This window comes from Vigna angularis, chromosome 8 (genome assembly GCF_016808095.1).
Source record: "Vigna angularis cultivar LongXiaoDou No.4 chromosome 8, ASM1680809v1, whole genome shotgun sequence".
NCBI lineage: Eukaryota > Viridiplantae > Streptophyta > Magnoliopsida > Fabales > Fabaceae > Vigna > Vigna angularis.
The window spans coordinates 3,951,791-3,974,928 of record NC_068977.1 but is presented as its reverse complement, the minus strand read 5'-3'; the positions used below and the strand labels follow the sequence as shown (position 1 = coordinate 3,974,928).

General features: G+C 40.6%; 1 protein-coding gene, 1 long non-coding RNA gene and 1 pseudogene across 2 annotated transcripts; all 3 read left to right on the top strand.

The window, feature by feature from the left end:
• Positions 1 to 225: 225 nt before the first annotated feature.
• On the top strand, positions 226 to 4,499 carry LOC108344565 (pentatricopeptide repeat-containing protein At1g80270, mitochondrial). The gene is made up of 3 exons (XM_052867536.1): positions 226 to 382; positions 615 to 1,143; positions 3,091 to 4,499. Exons 1-3 carry the CDS (start codon positions 348 to 350, stop codon positions 4,333 to 4,335), a joined length of 1,809 nt encoding a protein of 602 aa, XP_052723496.1. The 5' UTR covers positions 226 to 347; the 3' UTR covers positions 4,336 to 4,499.
• Positions 4,500 to 5,326: 827 nt separating this feature from the next.
• LOC128193600 (uncharacterized) lies at positions 5,327 to 12,215 on the top strand. Its single transcript, XR_008244948.1, has 3 exons — positions 5,327 to 5,952; positions 6,065 to 6,142; positions 11,948 to 12,215. It is a non-coding gene; the product is annotated as an uncharacterized LOC128193600 (long non-coding RNA).
• Positions 12,216 to 15,044: 2,829 nt separating this feature from the next.
• On the top strand, positions 15,045 to 17,705 carry LOC128193675 (exocyst complex component EXO70A1-like; annotated as a pseudogene).
• The last annotated feature ends 5,433 nt before the right edge of the window (positions 17,706 to 23,138 follow it).

Here is a 23,138-nt window from a genome sequence, read left to right as displayed (position 1 = left end):
TCAGTATGCTACGTTTTAAAAATTTGACACATCAATCTTACGTTTTAAAAATTTGACACATTAATCTTCCAACTATGCAAAAACTTAACCCGTTAACTAAATTTAACGGCAGAAACTTAATTAATTTAAAAATCCACGTAAATAGAAACAACTAAAGGGTTTAAACCGATAATTTATTGAAGAGTTGTTTTCCTTATAAGGTGTGGAGGATATTTGGGTAAAAGAAAAGAAAAGGGTGTTGAGGGTTTAGGAAGAGTTGCCGAGGTGATATAAAAAGAGAGGGTTTTCTAACTAGGGTTTAAGCCTCATTTCATTTCTCAAGCTTCCTCTTTCACTCTGTTCTTACCATGTGGTCACTCCGTCGAGCTTCACTTCGTCTCAGGTAACCAACCAACTCAGTATCTTTCGTTCAGACACAGATTCTCCAAAAACCAACTCTCCTTTCTTCTCCACCATCTTATGATTAATGTTTAATCCTACTACACACTGCCTGATTGTATCAATTTTTGTGAACTAGGGTTCTCACCGGCTAATGATTATCCCAAACCGTTGATTTTATTTTTGTGTTTTTTATCTGCTTCTGATTAGTTTATGCTTGCTTTTTATTGTGGTAGGAGCCAAAGGCTTAATGCGGGAGCTACCCGTGCTCCTTGTGTCAATTTAGTGCCTACCACTTGTCTTGAAAACGAGTGTGGTATACACCAGTCTCGTGACATCTCCTACGGTAGATTTCTGTCAGCTGATACGTTTTGCTCCACGGACCTTGCTTCCCTGAATTTTGCTGTTGACTGGCGCGGGATTTCCTCGCAAGCCGGTGCTAGCAGCACGAAAGAGGATGATGGTGAGCTGGAGGGTGAGAGTAATGATGAATCTGACGCGGACTTGTCTGATGGGGATGAGGAGAGTGAAAAACTACATGATGAGCTGGAGTTATCTGATGATGAGACTGGTCCAACCAAGAAACAATCACCAGGTAGACAAACACAATCGGAACTATTCAAGGAAATTGTAAAAGCTCATGGTTTGTCGGTTGATTCTGCTCTCGATAAGTGGGTCGAACAAGGGAAAGAACTAGGTCGGAAGGAGATCATGCTGGCGGTGCGCAATCTTCGGAGGCGTAAAATGTATGGGAGGGCTCTCCAGGTAAATTAGTGAAGCTTTTATATGCCATCAATTTATCCAGTTAAACGTTTCGAATATTTTTCTTACAAATTTAGGTTGCCGTTGGCGTTTCAAGTTTATTGCTTGACATTTTCCACCCATTCTGCTTATCTTTCCTTCTTTATACTCTTGTGTTGTGACAGATTGCAAATCTTTTTCTTACATCCCTATGTTTTCTGCTACCAACCCTTTTCTGATATTTCCAGACGGACTTTATAAATATTTTTAATTTTGAATAGTTCTTTAAAGAACCTACACACGTTGTGAACACAAAGTAGATACCAAGCTCAATATCAAGTTTTAGTGTATTATGGTACTGAATGTTGGAGGAAGAGTTGGGGTGGTATAAATCAGTACGTTGATAGGACTGTGAAGTCTTGCAAGAAAGCATAGGATATGGACAGTTAGGACACGATTAGATATTGCTGTAACACTCATCAATGAAAAAATGATAGAGGTGATTTAAATGTCTAAAGGTATGTGAATATCGTGGTGAAAGTATTTCTGGGAATTTAATTTTAATTGAACGCAGTGCTATCATCTGATCTTGCAGTCAATCTGTTAGGACTTAGAGAGTATAGGAAAGGAGAAAAGGGAAACAGAACACTTAACTGTTAATCAGTTAAGTGAGGGGGCGGGAAAAGGCCTGTATATTAGGACCCTTTATTGTTTCAGTTAGCCAGTTGTGTAGTTTGTATGTGTTGACCGGTCTTAGCACCAGGTGGAGGAGGTTAAGCTCCTAAGATACAGTGTATTCTTGATTCATTGTTGTGAATACCATTCATACTATTCCTTCTTTGGAAAATCACCCTAGGATTCCTTCTAGTATTTAAAACGAGTTTGAGATCTTGAGAGAAACCAAATACTCATGGGTTTTGTGGAAAAGTAATACTCAATACTTTCTGAATCATAACCAAGTTATAATTCCAAGCAGTTTCAATAATTTGAGGAAACCATGTTCAAAATTGTAAATCAGATTAAGTGCATTTACCCTCAGCGAAAATTAATATCAGGCAAAAACTAAAGCAATAAAGTCTCCATTTATTCTAAAACAGATCTCATAGATACAACAACCAAATTTGGAGCAACTAACTAGACACCTCGTACAGAAAAGCCGAAATTTCCAGCAAGTATTCCAAAACCAGAATTCAATTAATCAGAAGGTGTGTACGGAAACCCAAAATGGAATGATGGACTGTGCTAAAACAGGTTGCGAGCATGGAATGTGTCTACAGATAGGTTTGGTCAAGATTTGGAATGGGAAAAGAGTCTTATTTGCAACAGGATTCAAACTTCTCTGAAACACATATGCCAACATCAATAACTACTACATATGTATTATTAAATCTGAAACATTAACCATTTCCAGCAAAATAACGTTAGAAAAGGGATGTTAGTCTACAAAGCCTAATATTTCCATACAATCAGCAGGAGGATTCTTTTTCTCAAAACTCACATTAGTAGATAATAGTTTGAAAAACTCATTTCATCTCATATAGTTCAGATATTGATGAAACTATTCAGATAAAAGTATTATTGGCATGGATTCATTGGTTACTTAGAATTGAGCATACCGGTAACATAATTTGTATAATTTCTTGAACTTATCTAGAACTTTTGTAGTTTGTTGCTCCATACTTTCCAGGATTTTATAACTACGATTAGGACTGGGTAGTAGTTGTGTTTTGCCTGGCATATTTATGAGTTGCAAATGTTTTTAGTGGCACATTTTTTCCTTCAGTTGATATTAAATAGGCAATGTTTTGCACGGAGTGTTTTGTTCCATTAATGTGTTCTTTGTTGTGGTAATAACTATGGTATCTGTTTAATTTACGAATTGACGTTGATAATGTATAATAACCTTTTTTAAGTTTCTGGTTTTTCAATATAATGCTTTATGCTTTAATGTTTTCTTTATTGGAGCTGTAGCTCTTTCAGTGGTTAGAGTCGAACAAGAAGCTTGAATTTGGTGAGAGAGATTTTGTTTCTAAACTCGATTTGATTGCCAAGTTACGTGGCCTTCAAAAGGCAGAGAAATACATTGAGAGTGTTCCAGAATCTTTTAGAGGTGAGCTATTATACCGAACGCTGCTGGCTAACTGTGCTGGTCAGAACAATATGATGGCAGCTGAGAGAATATTCAACAAAATGAAGGACTTGGATTTTCCACTTACAACATTTACTTGTAACCAGTTGCTGCTTTTGTACAAGAAGTTGGACAAGAAGAAAATAGCTGATGTGTTACTACTGATGGAAAAAGAGAATGTCAAACCTTGTATCTTTACTTACAGAATCTTATTAGACGTGAAGGGCCAGTCTAATGATATTGCTGGAATGGAGCAAGTACTGGAGACAATGAAGGTGGAAGGGATTGAGCCAGACATCCAAATTCAGGCACTCTTGGCTAAACATTACACCTCAGCTGGGCTTAATGAAAAGGCTGAAACTGTACTGAAGGAGATAGAAGGTGAAAACTTGAAAGAAAATCGGTGGCAATGTGCAACATTAATTCGTCTTTATGCAAATCTGGGAAAGGCCGATGAAGTGGAGAGAATTTGGAAGGTTTGTGAATCAAAGGCTGGGATTGATGACTGCCTTGCTGCAGTTGAAGCTTGGGGAAAGTTAAAGAAAATTGATGAAGCTGAATCAATTTTTGAGAGGGCGTCAAAGAAATGGAAACTTAATTCCAAGAACTACTCAGTTCTTCTGATGGTTTATGCAAATAATAATATGCTAAAGAAGGGTAAGGATCTTGTTAGGCGAATGGCAGATAGCGGGACCAATATAGGCCCTTTGACCTGGAATGCACTTGTGAAACTGTATATCCAAGCAGGTGAAGTTGAAAAGGCAGACTCTATATTGCTGAAGGCAATCCATCGGTATAATGTGCAACCAATGTTTAGCACCTATATGGCTGTTTTATGGCAGTATGCAAAAAGGGGTGACGTCCACAACTCGGAGAAGATTTTTCATGCAATGAGAAATTCTGGTTATACATCTCGAATAAGTCAGTTCGAAGCTCTGATACAGGCGTATATAAACGCCAAGGTTCCAGCTTATGGTATAAGAGAGAGGATGAAAGCTGATAACATATTTCCCAACAAATTAGTGGCTAACCGGTTGGTTCAAGTTGACGCATTTAAGAAAAATGCACTTTCCGATTTACTTGATTGAGAAAATTGGTACATTTGGTATTCTCTGACAGTTGTTTCTACTCTTTCAATGCAACTATTATATTGTTAGTTAGTTGAATTGCAGATTGCATAATCCAAGTTTGAATGTTTTGTCTTATACTGCTATCAGCATATATTAATACTTAGGTCCTGGTTTTATGATTCTATATCGTCCATTGGTTGTGAAGTTTTCTTTTTTAATTAGACGCTACAATCTTTTTACACATAGGATAGCATGACAGTAGGTAAATGCTTTTCGTAATACCATTTATAGGATCTAGTCGAAACCAAAAAAATGTTTAATATTAGCATATTCAAACTTGATATTTTTCGGCCAAGAAATTTTAGTCAGTTGTTATAAGCTTTCTGCTATCATATACGATTCATTTTGGTGAATTTTATGTAGTGCAATCATGACTTTAAATAGTCAAATAATGTGAAACAACACTTAACAAAATTATTAGAGAAAGGGAAAAACATTAAACTGCCTGTGAATACGTCTCCGGTTAACACATTAATTTTAAAATTACCTGTATAATATACTGTGCACTATATTTGCATAGCACACTTTTTATTTTAGTTTAGAATTTGGTTTTTCAGTTTGTTGGGAATCGAATTTTGACTTTTTTTTAGTGTTAACCAAAATATCAATTATAATTTGGTTTTTGAGAATCGAATTCTTTGATTTTTTATTTTTATCTTTAGTTTGAATTTTATTAAAATAAAAAAAGGGAAAATAAGGAAATTATAAGTTTTCGTACGGAGAAGATATGTATTTATATGTTTGAATTTTTTTTCATGTTTTTTAACTTCGTATAGTTTTCAATTTATTTAAATTGTTAATTTTCAAAATTTAATTTATTAAATATTAGAAGTTGAAAACAAAAACTAGGAAAGAAAAATTGTGTAAATATTTATATATTTGTAATTTTTTTTGTTTCATGTAAGACCTTGGAAAATGGCGTACATTCGCTGGAGTCCGCGTAGCAGTCGGAGAGCGAGACACCTCAGCAACGCACGTGGCGACCGCAGGTCGAGACACTTCATTAACGGACGCCAGGTGTCAGGCCTCGGAAAACGTGCGTCCACGTGGCAGCAGGAGAGCACGCCACCTCAGCAGTACACATGGCCGACAAACAGTGCCCGACACCCACCGACGAACGCCAGCTGTCGCACGCCCAACTGAGTCAGAGCACAGTGGGAACGTGCGTCCGGCGTAGTGGAGAACAGTGTGTCAGCCAGACTGAACGTGCGTCCGCGGTGGTAAAAGACGCGTGGCAACAGTGCAGTGGTCGACCGTCCGGCGTGGGCTGTCAGAGGCGTAGTGGAGTGCGCAGGCAGAGTGCAAACGTGCGCTGGCGGGATGGGGTGCGCTGGTGGTGTGCGAACGTGCGCTGGCAAGTGGGAATTCTGAACTTATTCCCCACTTCCCCTGCATGTCCCTCTCTTTACTCCATTTCTGAGAAACCTAAGTTCTCTCCTCCTTCTCTCTACACTCTTGCACCTTCCCTCTCTAAGGAACCACCACTGCACCTCCTCCTATCTGTATCTCCGGCGCAGCTGAAGGACGCTCGACGTAGGACTCCAGAAGGACGTTCGGTTCGTGAAAACTGAACCGGTAAGTCCTTTCCTTCCTCTCTGACGTTCGTTTTCATGCATGCAAGTTGTACGTTCGTCTTTTCCTCAAAATGGGTAGTTCTGATTTTAGTTTTTGGCGTTCGTTCGTATAGTGAATTAACGAGCGTTGGCGAGTTGAGTCTCTGTGGAGAGTGTCTGTGTGCGTCTGTGAACGTTCGTTCATTTTCCAGGTAAGGGAAGCTTATTTAATTTAACTGGTTTGATGTATGCTATGTGAACGTTCGTTATTTGGCTGCATGAAAGTAATGCATGATGTATGAAATGATGGTATGAACGTTCGTTATTTTACTGTATGATGTTTCTAGGGTGATTTGCATGAACGATCGTTATTTTGATTGTATGAGGCTGTTATGCTTGATTTATGTTGAACGTTCGTTTTTATGGAATGAGAATGATATATGACTAAGTTACATATTATGCATGAGATGTTGGATAAAATGAGATATATGAAATGGGAGAGTTTGGGTGGATATGAACGAATGAGATGATATGATTTTATGAGAAATGAACCTTCCATGAGATGTTGTGCGTTCGTTCTGGACGGTCATTGACCGTTCGGTTTTCTTTAGAAAAATGTTTGGAATGTTGATTCTGTCATTTGACTAACTCTGTGGTTGAGGACGAACGTCCTCACTGTTTGAGCGTTCGGTTTGGCACTGTAGAAATCTTGTACATTTGATAAACTTCTTTCTTTTTGTACTTGTATATATATGTAGCAGTGCGTATTCCCGTTCGTATTACTTCTCCAAAACTTCTCTTAGTTTATTTTCAAGATTTTCAATCTGAGTTATTGAACGTTCGGTCTTACACCTGACGTTCGCCCAGAATAGCGTTCGGTCTTACACCGGACGATCGTACTGGAAGGCGTTCGGTCTTACACTGAACGTACGCTCAAAGTGTCGTTCGGTTTCATACTGAGCGTTCGTCCTAATAGTGCTCGGTTTTGAAATGAGCGTTCGTCCAAATAGTGCTCGGTCTCCAACTGAGCGTTCGTCCAAATAGTGCTTGGTCTCCAAAGCGTTCGTCAAAATTGTGCTCGGTCTCCAACTGAGCGTTCGTCCAAATAGTGCTCGGTCTCCAACTGAGCGTTCGTCCAAATAGTGCTCGGTCTCCAACTGACCGTTCTTCCTAGTATCTGTTGACTGGAGAGGCCAGTCATTGGTGGTCGACTGCGAAGATGTTACTAACGGAATCTCACAGCCCTATTTCCTGGAAAGTCTTCAAGGAAAAGTTTTATGAGGAGTATTTCTCGGATAGTGTTCGTTTCGGCAAAGAAGTGGAATTTCTCCAGTTGGTGCAAGGTAATATGTCTGTTTCTGAGTACACCAACAGGTTCAAACATCTGGTTCGTTTTAATACCCTGGTGACCAGTGAAATGTGGCAGTGTAGGAAGTTCGAGAATGGGCTGAGAAGTGATCTGAAGGTACTGATATCCAGCCTTTGCATTAAGTCTTTTCCTGCCATGGTTGAGAGAGCAAAAGTGTTAGAGAAGAATGTGGCCGAAGCAAAGCAACAAAAGAAACAGCAGCAAGCAGCTAAGGGGTCGATCATGTCCAAATCAAATTTGGACCGAAATAGGGTACCTTATGCTCGTCCGGTATAGCCACCGAATTCAAGTGGGTCTCAAGCTTTGGTTGTTGCCGGACAGTCTGGACAACAAGGGACGGTCAGATGTTTTCAATGTGGAGGACCCCATTTCAAGTCAGTCTGTCCTCAGTTAACTGGAGGGAAATACTGCAACCACTGTAGAAGAAGTGGTCACTGGGAAAGCGAGTGTTATATGGGCGGACGAGCGACAATGACACCGCCAAATGCTGGGAGAATGCAACAAGGAAGGGGTGGACGAACGCAGGCTGTTGGTAGAGTGTATGCGATCACGGGCGCCGAAGCTGCCAGTTCAGGTACGTTCGTCACCAGTATCTGTTTATTATTTGGAAAGCCATGTTGTGTGTTGTGTGATTCTGGGGCGACACACTCCTTCATTTCGAAGGCGTGCGTTGGGGAATTGGGTATAGTCGAACGCGAGATGCAGTACGACTTGGTAGTGTCAACCACAGTGGCTGGTGAGGTTAGGGTGTCTACAGTATGCTTCAGATGTCATATAGAGAGTGAAGGGCGTAGTTATAAGGTAAATCTAATCTGTCTACCCTTAAAGGAATTAGAAGTGATTTTAGGAATGGATTTGCTGACCGCCAATCGCGTTCTCATTAACTATGGGCAAAGGGATCGGTGTTCCCGGACAAGTATGAAGTGGATCTATCTGTGACGCTCGGTCAACTAAAGGAAGACATCGTGGATGACGCGAGTTGGTTTCTGATCATGACGCATTCGGACTAACGATTTGAAAGTTTGAGTCACGAGCGATCGTCCAGTAATTGAATAGAGGACGATCGGTCGCAAATGAATTCTTTGAGATGAAGTGCCAAACGCCTTGGTGTTAGTTTCAGAAATGGGAAAAGGTGTTAACAGGACCAGAACTCATTCAGCGAACGATTGAGAGGGTGAAGTTGATTCAGGAAAGGTTGAAGACGTCCAAGAGTCGATAGAAATCCTACGCTGACAAGAGGAGAAGACCCTTGGAGTTCGATGCCGGAAATCATGTTTTCCTTATACTACATCCGACCACTGGTGTAGGGAGAGCTATTGACCCAAGAAGTTGTCTCCTAAGTTTATCAGACCTTATCAGATCTTGAGGAAGATCGGAACAGTTGTGTACGAGTTATCTTTATCGCCTCAGCTATTCAATTTTCATTCGGTCTTTCATGTTTCTCAACTCCGGAGGTACGTAGCCGACCCTTCTCACATATTGGAGTTGGAAGATATTCGTCTTCGTCAAGACCGTACACTGAAAATGCAGTCGGTACGCATTGAAGATAGCAGCACCAAGTACTACAAGAGGAAAGCATTCAGACTAGTGAAAGTCGTCTGGGACGAGAAGACGGGCGATTCTACGTGGGAAGTGGAAGATGCCATGAAGGATTTGTATCCCCATCTGTTCGAGACTCAGTCATAATTTTCAAGGACGAAAATTTTTGTAGTTGGGGGGAATGTCAGGCCTCAGAAAATAACGTGCGTAGTGGAGTCCACGTGGCAGCAGGAGGACGCGCCACACCAGCAGGGCACATGGACGACAGCAGCGCCTGACAGCCACTAACGGACGCCAGGTGCCGCACGTGGAGGTGAGTCAGGAACGTTGGTGGAAAGCTGACTGGCATGGGGGGAACGTGCGCTGCAGAAGGGGCGTCCGGCATGGGCAGTCAGGAAGAACGTGCGTCGACGGTAGTGGAAGACGCGTGGCAACTGTAGAGTGGTCGACCGTCCGGTATGGGCTGGCAGAGGCGTGGTGGAGTGCGCTGGCGAGTGCGGACGTGCGTTGGCGGAGAAGAAAGCAAATCTGAGATTTTTGAACTTATTCTCCACTCCTCCCTTCACGCATCTCTTTGCTTCATTTCTGAGAATTCCTTCTCTTCCCTTGCTCTCTGCATTCTCTCCTCCTTCTCTCTTCATTCTCTGCTCTCTCTCTCTCTAAGAAACTACTGTTTCATCTCCTCCAATTCTGGGATCCGGCAGCGTGGAAGGACGCACGACATCCAGGCCTTCCCGAGAGAGAGCGTTCGGCTAGTGAAGCTGGTAAGTCCTTCCCTTCGTCTCTGACGTTCGTTCTTCGTGCATGCAAACTCAATTCTGAGTTGTGCGTTCGTTATTTTCTTTGAGTAGAGAAGTTCTGAGTTTGGCCTTGGGGTTCGTCTGAATAGTGGATTAACGAGCGTTGGCGATAAGGATTTGAGTGGAGAGCGTCTGTGTGCGTCTGTGAACGTTCGTTCATTTCCGGGTAAGGGAAGCTTATTTAATTTAACTGTTTGGATGTATGTGTGTGTGAACGTCCGTTAATTCCCTGCATGATGTTGAGATATGCTGAATGATGTGAATGATTTCATGAACGTTCGTTGTTAACAGTATGAATATAATGCATGACGTTTTTGTGATTTTGATTACATGAACGTTCGTTATTCTTGGGTGAAGTGAGATATATGAATTTGCATGAGTTTGGCCTGTATGAAATATGGAAGTTGATGTTAATATGAACGTATGAAATTATGAGATTTGGATGAAAAATGAACTGGAAAATATATGGTATGAAATGAGAAAAATTTCCCCTCTGATAGTATGCGTTCGCTACTGAACGGTCATTGACCGTTCGGTTTTGTTGGCAAAAATCATGGAAATGGGATTCTGTCATCTGGGAAGAATCCTGGTCGAGGACGAGCGTCCTCACACTAAAATTCTTTGCTTGAGCGTTCGGCCAAGCACTGTTACTTTAAGTTATTGAACGTTCGGTCTTACACCTGACGTTCGCCCAGAATAGCGTTCGGTCTTACACCGGACGATCGTACTGGAAGGCGTCCGGTCTTCACTGAACGTACGCTCAAAGTGTCGTTCAGTTTCACACCGAGCGTTCGTTATAAATGAGGCTCGGCCTTATAATGGGCGTCCGCCCGAAATAGTGATCGGTATCACACTGAGCGTTCGTCCTAATAGTGCTCGGTTTTGAAATGAGCGTTCGTCCTAATAGTGCTCGGTTTTGAGCTGAGCGTTCGTCCTAATAGTGCTCGGTTTTGAAATGAGCGTTCGTCCTAATAGTGCTCGGTTTTGAAATGAGCGTTCGTCCTAATAGTGCTCGGTTTTGAAATGAGCGTTCGTCCTAATAGTGCTCGGTTTTGAGCTGAGCGTTCGTCCTAATAGTGCTCGGTTTTGAAATGAGTGTTCGTCCTAATAGTGCTCGGTTTTGAAATGAGCGTTCGTCCTAATAGTGCTCGGTTTTGAAATGAGCGTTCGTCCTAATGGTGCTCGGTTTTGAGCTGAGCGTTCGTCCTAATAGTGCTCGGTTTTGAAATGAGCGTTCTTCCTAATAGTGCTCGGTTTTCAGCTGAGCGTTCGTCCTAATAGTGCTCGGTTTTGAAATGAGCGTTCGTCCTGATAGTGCTCGGTTTTGAGCTGAGCGTTCGTCCTAATGGTGCTCGGTTTTGAAATGAGCGTTCGTCCTAATAGTACTCGGTTTTGAACTGAGCGTTTGTCCTAATAGTGCTCGGTTTTGAAATGAGCGTTCGTCCTAATAGTACTCGGTTTTGAGCTGAGCGTTCGTCCTAATAGTGCTCGGTTTTGAGCTTAGCGTTCGTCCTAAATGACGCTCGGTATTATTTTGAGCGCTCGTTCTCTTTTCCCACTAAATAGCGTTCGTCCAATGAACAGTATTAGACTTGGACATTTCTGAACTTAAACCGTTCGTTCTTTGATTCGAACGAGCGTCCTTTTGGTCTCACTTACAGCGTTCGTCCTCGGTCTTTGGGGACAGAACGTTCGGCTTTTGGTGATTTTCTTATGAATGATGAAAATGATTATGGAATGATGAATAGTGAATGATGAACAGTAAATGAGAGGAAATGAAAGTATGAATGTTGAATGAGAGTTCCGGGGATGATTATGAGAATTTGTAAAGTGTGACCGTGGCCAGACTTAGCAGGCGATTCGATCCTGATATTCCGTGACTACTCGTCTTCACATAGAAGGGGTATGTCATGCGTGGGAATGGCAGGAGGTCCCCATCACATAACTGTAATTTGGACGGAACCGTCACATAACTGTAATTTGGACGGAACGGACTAACCTCAGGTGGCAGCTGATGAGAATGCCAGTTACCATACCACTCGGGTGCGCGATCGTCGTAGCTACACGGGGAAATCTTACAGTCCGGACAGTTGTATTGAGTTTTATTTCGAACGTGTGTTAAAATATATATTGATATGTGATGAATGCGTATGTTGATATGTATGTGTGAAATGAACTGTTTGCTGGAATTTATATGTTGATGCATGAGTTAAATTACATAAGCTTACCCTTTCGTTTTCCTTGTGTTGTCCATTATTCTTGTACGTCCGTCTTGTCATTGCGATGATCATCCGTGTGGATGTGAGCAGAGGGAGACGAGCGTTTGGAAGAGGCGCTGAATGAAGAGAACCTGATAGAAGTTGAAGTGAAGACCGAGCAGTGAGACGCTCGGCTATTAATTGTTGGCATGGAGTGGTCGTTCGACCACCTTTGGTTTTCGTTTAAGTTGAATTCAGCCGTTCGGTATTTGTCCTGTGTAAACCGTTCGGTCAGATTTTCTTGTACGTTCGGTTTTAAATTGTAAACTCTTGTATGGACGTGCAGTTGTGCACGCTCGTCCCTAAATGTTGTAACTGTACTCAAGGACGTTCGTCCTTGAGCGTTCGTTCGGTTTTGATTTTTTTTTTTAGTGGAAAACTGTACTGAATTATTAAATGTGATTTTCTAAATTTATAGTTTTGACTGTATTTTTGGGATGTCACAACAAGACTCTAAAAGCAGCAGAGGGTATTTTGACGCAATTCGACCAGACACGAATGGTGAGTCTTTGTTTTACTTTATTATTTATTTTCAGTTAATTTTCACTTTATATTATACATTTTCAATACAACTAAATTAGTAGTGATTAATAAGGTTCTGTTCATGATTTTCATTTAAATTTAATTATTAGGCTGAGGCTAAAATACTTCGAGGGCCGCACGAGGATCTAGAAAGCTATTTAGGAGCAGTTGATCAGTTGAGGGCAAATGTTCGTTTCTTTAGTAGTAAAAAGAGCTTCAAAAGTAGCGAGGCTATGGTCACCCATGCTAATAACTTGCTTGCCAAAGCTATCACAAAGTTAGAAGAGGAATTCAAACATCTTTTGACAAATTATAGGTTCGTCTTCTCAAATTTTAATTTCTACTTTTTCTTATTGTTTCGGTGGAAAGTTTTGGGACCGAGAGACTAACCTGTTGACGTGTCTGGGCCGCTCGCTCGCTTCCAAACTCCTGCTATTGGCCGATCGGTGTTGGCGCAAACCGATCGGTCTCCTTCTTGACGTGGGAGGATGTACCTGCAAAAGGTACTCCGACGCTCAAGTTAGGCGTGTGATTTTGAGGAGCCTCGGCTCTTGGTTGAATGTTTAGTGAATGATTTTCACTATTGAGTATTTGAGAGTAGCGTAGAGTGAGTAATGCGTAAGTGGAACGTACCTGGCCTTTGGCCCTGGCTTTGTATTTATAATTTACCTCATGGATCCTAAGCTGATATAAGCCCAATAAAATATAAACAGAATAAGATATAAACAGATTACCTGAATATCCGGTTGGTTGTTTGTAACCACTCGGTTAATATTTTATACTATACATTATGCCCCCCAAGTCCGAGTTAAGCGGTTGGCTTTAGCCGTGGTTACTATAGGACTGATGAGTTTGAGGGAGGCTGCGTTGGCGGAACTGAAAGCGTTTTACTGCTCGACCTTCAATAGTAACCGAGCGGAATTTACCGCTCGGTCTTCGACATTTGTCGAGAGGGTTTTACCTCTCGACCTTCGACATTAACCGAGCGGGATTTACCGCTCGTCCTTCAACAGGAACCGAGAGGAATTTACCTCTCGGTCTTCGACATTTGTCGAGAGGGTTTTACCTCTCGACCTTCGACATTACCCGAGCGGGATTTACCGCTCGGTCTTCGACTTAGGAGTGCTTCCTAGGGAACGGGCTTTACCGTTCGGCTTTGAGAGGGTTTTACCTCTGCTTTGAGCTAGGAGTGTTTCCTAGTGAACGGGATTTACCATTCGTCTGAGGGTTTTACCTCTCTTCCGAGGGGGATTTACCGCTCGGTCTTCGACCTAGGAGTGCTTCCTAGGGAACGGGCTTTACCGTTCGGCTTTGAGAGGGTTTTACCTCTGCTTTGAGCTAGGAGTGTTTCCTAGTGAACGGGATTTACCGTTCGTCGTTGAGAGGGCTTTACCTCTCTCCCGAGGGGGATTTACCGCTCGGTCTTCGACCTAGGAGTGCTTCCTAGGGAACGGGCTTTACCGTTCGGCTTTGAGAGGGTTTTACCTCTGCTTTGAGTTAGGAGTGTTTCCTAGTGAACGGGATTTACCGTTCATCGTTGAGAGGGCTTTACATCTCTCCCGAGAGGGATTTACCGCTCGGTCTTGGACTTGATCGTTAATTATGAACTTTGCTGACGAAATTGGCAATCAGTGTTTGCAATAGGAGACCTCTCCTTCGTTAATTGAATTCCATGATACTTTAAGCATGAAGTCCGTTTATGACTAGATCTTAGTCTGCACTCGCATAGTTGATGGCGTGGATTTTGATATATATTTTTTCAAGATGTTGTCTTGTTAAAATTCTCATGATGATATATATTATGGTATATAACCGTATAATAAATGATTCGGTTACCAGATATTATGAATTGCACCGAATAAATAACATATATAATAAACAAGGTATCTAAACCGTCTTGAGATTTTATAACATTGTTGTTGATAATTATCTCTAACACAACAATTTCTTTGACTATTTTAATCATGCCAAAAAATGTTTCGGTTATAATAATTAGATAACTATATTTATAGTTATGTACTATATTATATATCATATATCATATAATATATTATGGATTATACTATATATTTAACATAAAAATAGTTGTTATAATATCTATTATCAATTAGATATTTTATGAAATATTCATATTTCAAAAAATACTTATCTTGTTGACGACGTCTCACGTAGAGATGATGATTCATCTACTGTAGTTTTTACTTTGTCGAAAGTTTCTGGTGTTGATCTGAAATAGTGATGTCGAGACCGAACGCTCGTCTTGGTTTCTTGTGGTTTCTAATCATCTTTCTGGTGCTCTGTTGTTCCTCCATGCTCCTCGTGGTCATCATTGGGTTTGACGCTCGGCCCCACGGTGGGCGCCAAAATGTTTCGGTGGAAAGTTTTGGGACCGAGAGACTAACCTGTTGACGTGTCTGGGCCGCTCGCTCGCTTCCAAACTCCTGCTATTGGCCGATCGGTGTTGGCGCAAACCGATCGGTCTCCTTCTTGACGTGGGAGGATGTACCTGCAAAAGGTACTCCGACGCTCAAGTTAGGCGTGTGATTTTGAGGAGCCTCGGCTCTTGGTTGAATGTTTAGTGAATGATTTTCACTATTGAGTATTTGAGAGTAGCGTAGAGTGAGTAATGCGTAAGTGGAACGTACCTGGCCTTTGGCCCTGGCTTTGTATTTATAATTTACCTCATGGATCCTAAGCTGATATAAGCCCAATAAAATATAAACAGAATAAGATATAAACAGATTACCTGAATATCCGGTTGGTTGTTTGTAACCACTCGGTTAATATTTTATACTATACACTTATCAATACATGCTTATATTATATCTTGCTCTTACCTTTTTATTGTCATCCTTCTTAGCACAAACTTGTACATCCACTAGGAAAAAAACTCTTTTTACTATAACTGAAAATAAATGATAACAATACTTTTAAAATCGTCTGGAATCTTTTCTATAATTACCTTTTACGTTTATTTTTAGAATTCCGACCCGCTATTTGAATTTGAAATACTTAACCACTGGAGCGAGTTTAATTCTTGAAACACATTATTTAACAATATCTAAAATCTTCTGATCATGTGTAACTTTTAGTATTGTTACCCCTTTAAATCACTATCTAATCATACACTACTTTTAATCTTGTTATATTCTAAAAGTATGTTTATTCAAATATGCTTTTAGAAAACGTTCTTTCTAATAAAGTTGTTTTTATGTGCAAACTATGTTTCTCGAGGCTAAACAAACTACAAATTATTGAAGTTATTGCTTCTCAAGTTTGGTTCAAGTTCCTTATGGTATTCTCATCAAGTCTTGCTCTTATCTTCTCACGTAAAACCACTATTAACTGAACTCAAGATAAAAAGTCCTAACATTTTTGCTTTATAGTTTTTCAGCGTTGAAATTTCTCACAAGGAATTTCACCTGGATAGTTTGAAGAAAAGGGTCTAGGTTAAATAGGTATAACATATATGAAGTTATTTAAAGTGTTTGGCTTGCATATATAACTCACTTCACCAATTAATTTCTTAGTTATTTAATTTAATAGGCCATAAGTGTCAAAGGTAATACGTATTATTTTTATGTACTATTTCTTTTAGTTATTCAATTGGCCCATAAGCCTAAAAGACAAATACATATCATTTTTATGTACTAAAGGCAAACAGATTGATAATGTTTTACTAGAAACTTGATTCTAGTTTGTAGTTTAATACGTAACCATTACTTACTGAAGTTTTACCAAAACTGTTGTCTACTTGTATTTGCATTATTAAAAGTATGTATTCAACTTCTTCGTCAAGTATTTCCTTAATTTTCTTAAGACACTTGATTTGATTTTTTATGTGGATCCTAAAATAAATATATAATATTTTAAATTTTAAGTTTTATTTTTAATATGATACTATTTTAACAAAACTTAGTAATAAGTTATATAAAATCATAATTCATTATATAAATTTGCAATTCAAAAAGTCCACATTAATCAAATAATATCCAAATTTGACTAACCCAAAGTAGTCAAATATAAATTAAAATATTAAATTTAAATTATACTAATTCAACACGAATGAAGCTGACATCCTTAGCTAAAGTAAACAAAGTCTATCCTTATATTATTTTTTATTTATAAAACTAGCCTTTTATTTCAGTAAACCTGTGGAACCTTGATCGCCTTTTCGAGTGCCTACCAAACTCCCTAAGGCCCTCAAATTCTGGGAAGCAAAGTGAGGGTGGTGGAAGAAACCACTCCGGAAAACAAAGTTCAGAAGCTGTCACTTTCGCACTTCCAACTCTCATTCCACCAAGAGTCATACCTTTGCTACATGATTTAGCACAACAAATGGTTCAAGCTGGTCATCAACAACAACTTTTTCGAATATACAGGTAATTTTTGTTTCTTTCCATATAATCGAATGACGAAGTAGTTGCATTCATATGTGCCTAAAAATATAAATATATTTGAATTTTTTTTGTCAAGTACGGTTTCTGATCTATGTTCCAAAATTTGTAGAGAAACCCGAGCGACAGTCCTGGAACAAAGTCTTAGGAAGTTAGGTGTCGAAAGGTTGAGTAAGGATGACGTTCAGAGAATGCAATGGGAGGTTTTGGAGGCAAAGATTGGCAATTGGATTCATTACATGAGGATTTCTGTAAGATGAATACGAATTTTTTTCGATTTGTTTTGCTCTTTGCATTTTTCTAACTTTACTTGAATAGGTCAAATTGTTGATTGCTGGAGAGAAGAAAATTTGTGATCAAATATTTGATGGTGTGGACTCTTTGAAATCTCAATGTTTTGCTGAAGTCACTGCTAGTAGTGTGGCTATGCTTCTTAGTTTTGGAGAGGCTGTTGCAAAAAGTAAGAGGTCACCTGAGAAATTATTTGTTCTTTTAGACATGTATGAGATAATGAGAGAGCTTCAACCAGAGGTATTATAAACTCCACATCTCAATACTCGTTTTGCTAGAATTATACACATCACTTGTTTCTATTTAAAATAACTTTTACTATGAGTAGCTTGAAATAGTATCTAGGTTCTCTAAATTATATTTTTCTAAGAACAAAATTGGGACATGATGTAGATTGAGAAACTTTTTGAAAGTAAGGCATGCAAATGAGAGAAGCTGCAATAAATTTGTCAAAGAGATTAGCTCAAACTGCCCAAGAAACCTTTGTTGATTTTGAGGAAGCAGTTGAAAAAGATGCCACTAAAACTACTGTAATGGATGGAACTGTTCACCCTTTAACCAGCTACGTGATCAATTACGTGAAGTTTCTGTATGAGTGAGTGTAATGCCTCGTAATTATGCACCCAAACCCCACCTGTTAAGTCGCATTTAATGCGCCCAAACCCTGTTCAGATTTCATTAAAAACGCACCCAAACTCTGCACACGGAAGCCAAGTGTCGTTAAACAAGAATCTGGAATCAGTTAGTGGAATACAAGTGGCAGCAGGAGAACGGACGCTCGTCCTACGTGGGAAGGGAAAATGATTTTTCTGAAAACCCTCTTCCCACTCTTCTGCATGCACCTTCTTCTTCCCAAAATTCTGACTTTCCATTTCTCCACCTTCTCTCTAGAAAACCTCCATCTTCTCTCTACCGTAACTCACTTTCCTTTTCTCCGATCAAATTTCAGAGACCGTAGAAGAGATCCCGACGTCCTAAGCTTTCCATTAAACCGAACAAATTCAAGTTTGAAGCTAGTAAGTTTCTTCCCTTAGTCGTTCGTTCTTAGGTTTCATGCAAAACCAAACCTGGTTACCTGCATTCACTTTGTCTGAATCAAATCTTGATTCTGTAAATTGTTTTAGTTCACAAGAGTTGAGTGATCTGAGGGAAGAAGTTGTAGTGGACGAATCAAGAACATACGTTAGGACGTTTCAGTCACGAATCCAAGTAAGGGAAGCTTATTAAGTTTAATTCTTGTGTATGTGTTGTGCTGTATGACGTTATATGAGTTTTATGAAGCATGAAATCTGTATTATTTGATCTTTGGTATATGATTTTGATTATGAGTTGATGTATGAGAACTATGAAATGGACTATGATATGAGTATTTGAAAATATGAAAGCTTATGCTAAGAGATGAGTAAGATGTAATGAAACTGTAAAATATGAATTTTCCTATGATAATGAACGTTCGTCATTGAACGGTCCTTGACCGTTCGGTGCTGTTAGTACTACTCTGCATATGATAATTGTTATTTACCTTATAATGCTCAACCACCACAATTTATCTTGTTCTGTGAACCTTTTAGTGAGTAACCTCCCTGTTTTCAACCTTATTGTGAGCAACCACCCTGGCCTTTTCAACAAGAGTTGTCTCATTGGGACCAGTATGCTGAACCTGAGCAGGAGAATTATCAGTCGCTGCAGCCATGGCATGACCAACTCTGTGACCAATTGCAGCAGGGAAATCCAGCTTCTGAACTTCAAGGGATGACCAATCAAGTGGCTCAGTTGGTAGCTGTTGTCCACGAGCTGACAGGGAGATCTGAAGAGGAAGAGGGCACACCTGCTGCCATTGAGTTTCAAACTTTTGAGAGTCAAACCACTTCAGCCATTGTGAGCTCCACACCACAGTTTTATCAAGACTCAGGTCAACCTTGGCAACCTCAATTTGGTGAATCAGAGCAACAAGATGCATACTCTCCAGATGCATACCCTTTGTCGAAGATGCCCCTGTCGTATCCCTTGTATAGAATAGCTGTATTTTCAAACATTCTGCCTTTTTTGTATTTGCTGTTCTTAGCGTTTGTTTGTGTATGCCCTCATTGGGTACTTGTTGAAACTTATGTTCTTGGATTTATGCTTGAATGTTTATAGGATCGCGTTTATTTTTTTTAGTCATTTGTTGACGTTTATATCCCCTAGTTAAATGCTGAAACCTTAGGGATTACTACCTGTACAGTATAAAATATTAACTGAGTGGTTACAAACAACCAACCGGATATTCAGGTAATCTGTTTATATCTTATTCTGTTTATATTTTATTGGGCTTATATCAGCTTAGGATCCATGAGGTAAATTATAAATACAATGCCAGGGCCGAAAGCCAGGTACGTTCCACTTACGCATTATTCACTCTAGGCTACTCTCAAATACTCAATAGTGATAATCATTCACTAAATATTCAACCAAGAGCCGAGGCTCTTCAAATCACACGCCTAACTTGAGCGTCAGAGTATCTATTGCAGGTACATCCTCCCTCGTCAAGAAGGAGACCGATCGGTTTGCACCAACACCGATCGGCCAACAGTAGGAGCTTGGAAGCGAGCGAGCGGTTCAGACACATCAGCAGGTTAGTCTCTTGGTCCCAAAAATATCTATCGAAACATTTTGGCGCCCACCGTGGGGCCGAGCGTCAAACCCAATGGTGACCACGAGGAGCATGGAGGAAGAACAGAGCACCAGAAAGATGATTAGAAACCACAAGAAACCAAGACGAGCGTTCGGTCTCGACATCACTATTTCAGATCAACACCAGAAACTTTCGACAAAGTGAAAACTATTTTACGTGAGACGTCATCAACAAGATAAGTATTTTTTGAAATATGAATATTTCATAAAATATCTAATTGCTAATAGATATTATAACAACTATTTTATAGATATTTTAAATATATATAGTATAATCCATAATATATTATATGATATATGATATATTATATATAATATAGTATATAACTATAAATATAGTTATCTAATTATTATAACCGAAACATTTGCTGGCATGATTAAAATAGTCAAAGAAATTGTTGTGTGAGAGATAACTATCAACAGCAAAATTATAAAATCTCAAGACGGTTTTGATACCTTGTTTATTATCTATGTGATTTATTCGGTGCAATTCATAATATCTGGTAACCGAATCATTTATTATACGGTTATATACCATAATATATATCATCATCAGAATTTTAGCAAGACAACATCTCGAAGAAATATATATCAAAATCCACACATCAACTATGCAAGTGTAGACTAAGATCTTCTCATAAACAGACTTCATGCTTAAAGTATCATGGAATTCAATTAACAAAGGGGAAGTCTCCTATTGCAAACACTGATTGCCCATTTCGTCAGCAAAGTTCATAGTTAACAATCAAGTTTAGGACCGAGCGGTAAATCCCGCTCGGCAGAAGGGTACAACCCTCTCAAAGACCGAACAGTAAAGCCCGTTTCCTAGGAAGAAGTCCTAGGTCAAAGTCGAAGACCGAGAGGTAAATCCCTCTCGGCCGAGAGGTAAATCTTTCTCGCCAAGAAGCTCAAGTCCGAGACCGAGCGGTAAATCCCGCTCGGCAGAGAGGTAAAGCCCTCTCAAAGCCGAATGGTAAAGCCCGTTCACTAGGAAGCACTCCTAGATCAAAGCAGAGAGGTAAAGCCCTCTCAAAAGCCGAACGGTAAAGCCCGTTCACTAGGAAGCACTCCTAGCTCAAAGCAGATAGGTAAAGCCCTCTCAAAACCGAACGGTAAAGCCCGTTCACTAGGAAGCACTCCTAGCTCAAATCAGAGAGGTAAAGCCCTCTCAAAGCTGAACGGTAAAGCCCGTTCCCTAGGAAGAACTCCTAGGTCAAAGTCAAAGACCGAGAGGTAAATCCCTCTCGGTTCATGTTGAAGGACGAGCGGTAAAACGCCCTCGGTTAATGTTGAAGGCCGAATCCCTCTCGGTTCATGTTGAAGGACGAGAGGTAAATCCCTCTCGGTTCATGTTGAAGGACGAGCGGTAAATTCTGCTCGGTTAATGTCGAAGGTCGAGAGGTAAAGCCCTCTCGGTTAATGTAGAAGACCGAGAGGTAAATTCCTCTCGGTTCCTGTTGAAGGACGAGCGGTAAATTCTGCTCGGTTAATGTCGAAGGTCGAGAGGTAAAGCCCTCTCGGTTAATGTTGAAGACCGAGAGGTAAATTCCTCTCGGTTCCTGTTGAAGGACGAGCGGTAAATCCCGCTCGGTTAATGTCGAAGGTCGAGAGGTAAAACCCTCTCGATTAATGTTGAAGACCGAGAGGTAAATCCCTCTCGGTTCCTGTTGAAGGACGAGCGGTAAATCCCGCTCGGTTAATGTCGAAGGTCGAGAGGTAAAGCCCTCTCGGTTAATGTTGAAGACCGAGAGGTAAATTCCTCTCGGTTCCTGTTGAAGGACGAGCGGTAAATCCCGCTCGGTTAATGTTGAAGGTCGAGCGGTAAAACGCTTTCAGTTCCGCAAATGCAGTCTCCCTCAAACTCATCAGTCCTATAGTTAACCACGGCTAAAGCCAAACGCTTAACTCGGACTTGGGGGGCATAGTGTACAATATAAAATAGGTTTAATCCTTTTCGACATCCCTATTTATGTACGAATATCTCAGATGGGTCCTCGTTTTCTAAAGTGTATCAAAATGGTCCTTAATTTTCAAAATTGATATCAATTGAGTCCTTTCCGTTAAGTTGGCTAGACGGCGTTAAAAAAATTGATGAGTGGATGCCGAGATGATGAACGAACGCTCGTCCACAAGCGAACGAACGCTCGTCCACCAGCGAACGAACGCTCGTCCACCAGCGAACGAACGCTCGTCGACCACCGAACGAACGGTCGTCCAGTGTGGAACGAACGGTCGTCCATTAGTAAGAGGTCGACGAGCGTTCGTTCGCTGGTGGACGAGCGTTCGTTCGTCATCTCAGCATCAACTCATCAATTTTTTTAACGTCGTCCAGCCAACTTAACGGAAAGGACTCAATTGATATCAATTTTGAAAATTAAGGACCATTTTGATACACTTTAGAAAACGAGGACCCATCTGAGACATTCGTACATAAATAGGGATGTCGAAAAGGATTAAACCTATAAAATATTAACCGAGTGGTTACAAACAACCAACCGGATATTCAGGTAATCTGTTTATATCTTATTATGTTTATATTTTATTGGGCTTATATCAGCTTAGGATCCATGAGGTAAATTATAAATACAATGCCAAGGCCGAAAGCCAGGTACGTTCCACTTACGTATTATTCACTATAGGCTACTCTCAAATACTCAATAGTGATAATCATTCACTAAATATTCAACCAAGAGCCGAGGCTCTTCAAATCACACGCCTAACTTGAGCGTCGGAGTATCTTTTGCAGGTACATCCACCCTCGTCAAGAAGGAGACCGATTGGTTTATGCCAACACCGATCGGCCAACAGTAGGAGTTTGGAAGCGAGCGAGCGGCCCAGACGCGTCAGCAGGTTAGTCTCTCGGTCCCAAAAATATCTACCGAAACACTACGCATAGTTGGATGCGTCCGGAAGCTGTCTTATCCGTCATCGTGATCGGTTCTTAGTGACCTTAGGGATTACATCGCTTAGTTGGACGCGTCCGAAAGATGTCTTATACGTCAACGCGATCGGGTCCCAGTGACCTTAGGGATTACATCCCTTAGTTGGACGCGTCCGGAAGCTATATTTTCCGTCAACGCGCTCGGACGGTCTACAACGAACGTCCTTCCTGCTTGACCGTTCGGCCAAGGAACGCTTCCCAATATAATCGTTCATGACCCAGGAGAACTTTCCAGTAGGCGTACATGATCGTTCAAGGAGAGTCTCTCGGTAGTCGAAGAGATAGGATGACTACTCTGTGGCCCCGGACTATCCAGGTTCTTAAGTATCTGGATAGGATGACTGCTGTGTGGCTTTGCCTGAATACGACGAGCGCTCGGTGACTTCGCCTATCCAGGTGTACTAGACGACGGAGACGA

Bases quoted from the DNA above. Each gene is read 5' to 3' on its own strand.
- LOC108344565 (XM_052867536.1), top strand. From the start codon at position 348: ATGTGGTCACTCCGTCGAGCTTCACTTCGTCTCAG. The intron at 383-614 runs GTAACCAACCAA...TTATTGTGGTAG, and splicing joins CGAGCTTCACTTCGTCTCAG to GAGCCAAAGGCTTAATGCGG. The intron at 1,144-3,090 runs GTAAATTAGTGA...TTGGAGCTGTAG, and splicing joins TGTATGGGAGGGCTCTCCAG to CTCTTTCAGTGGTTAGAGTC.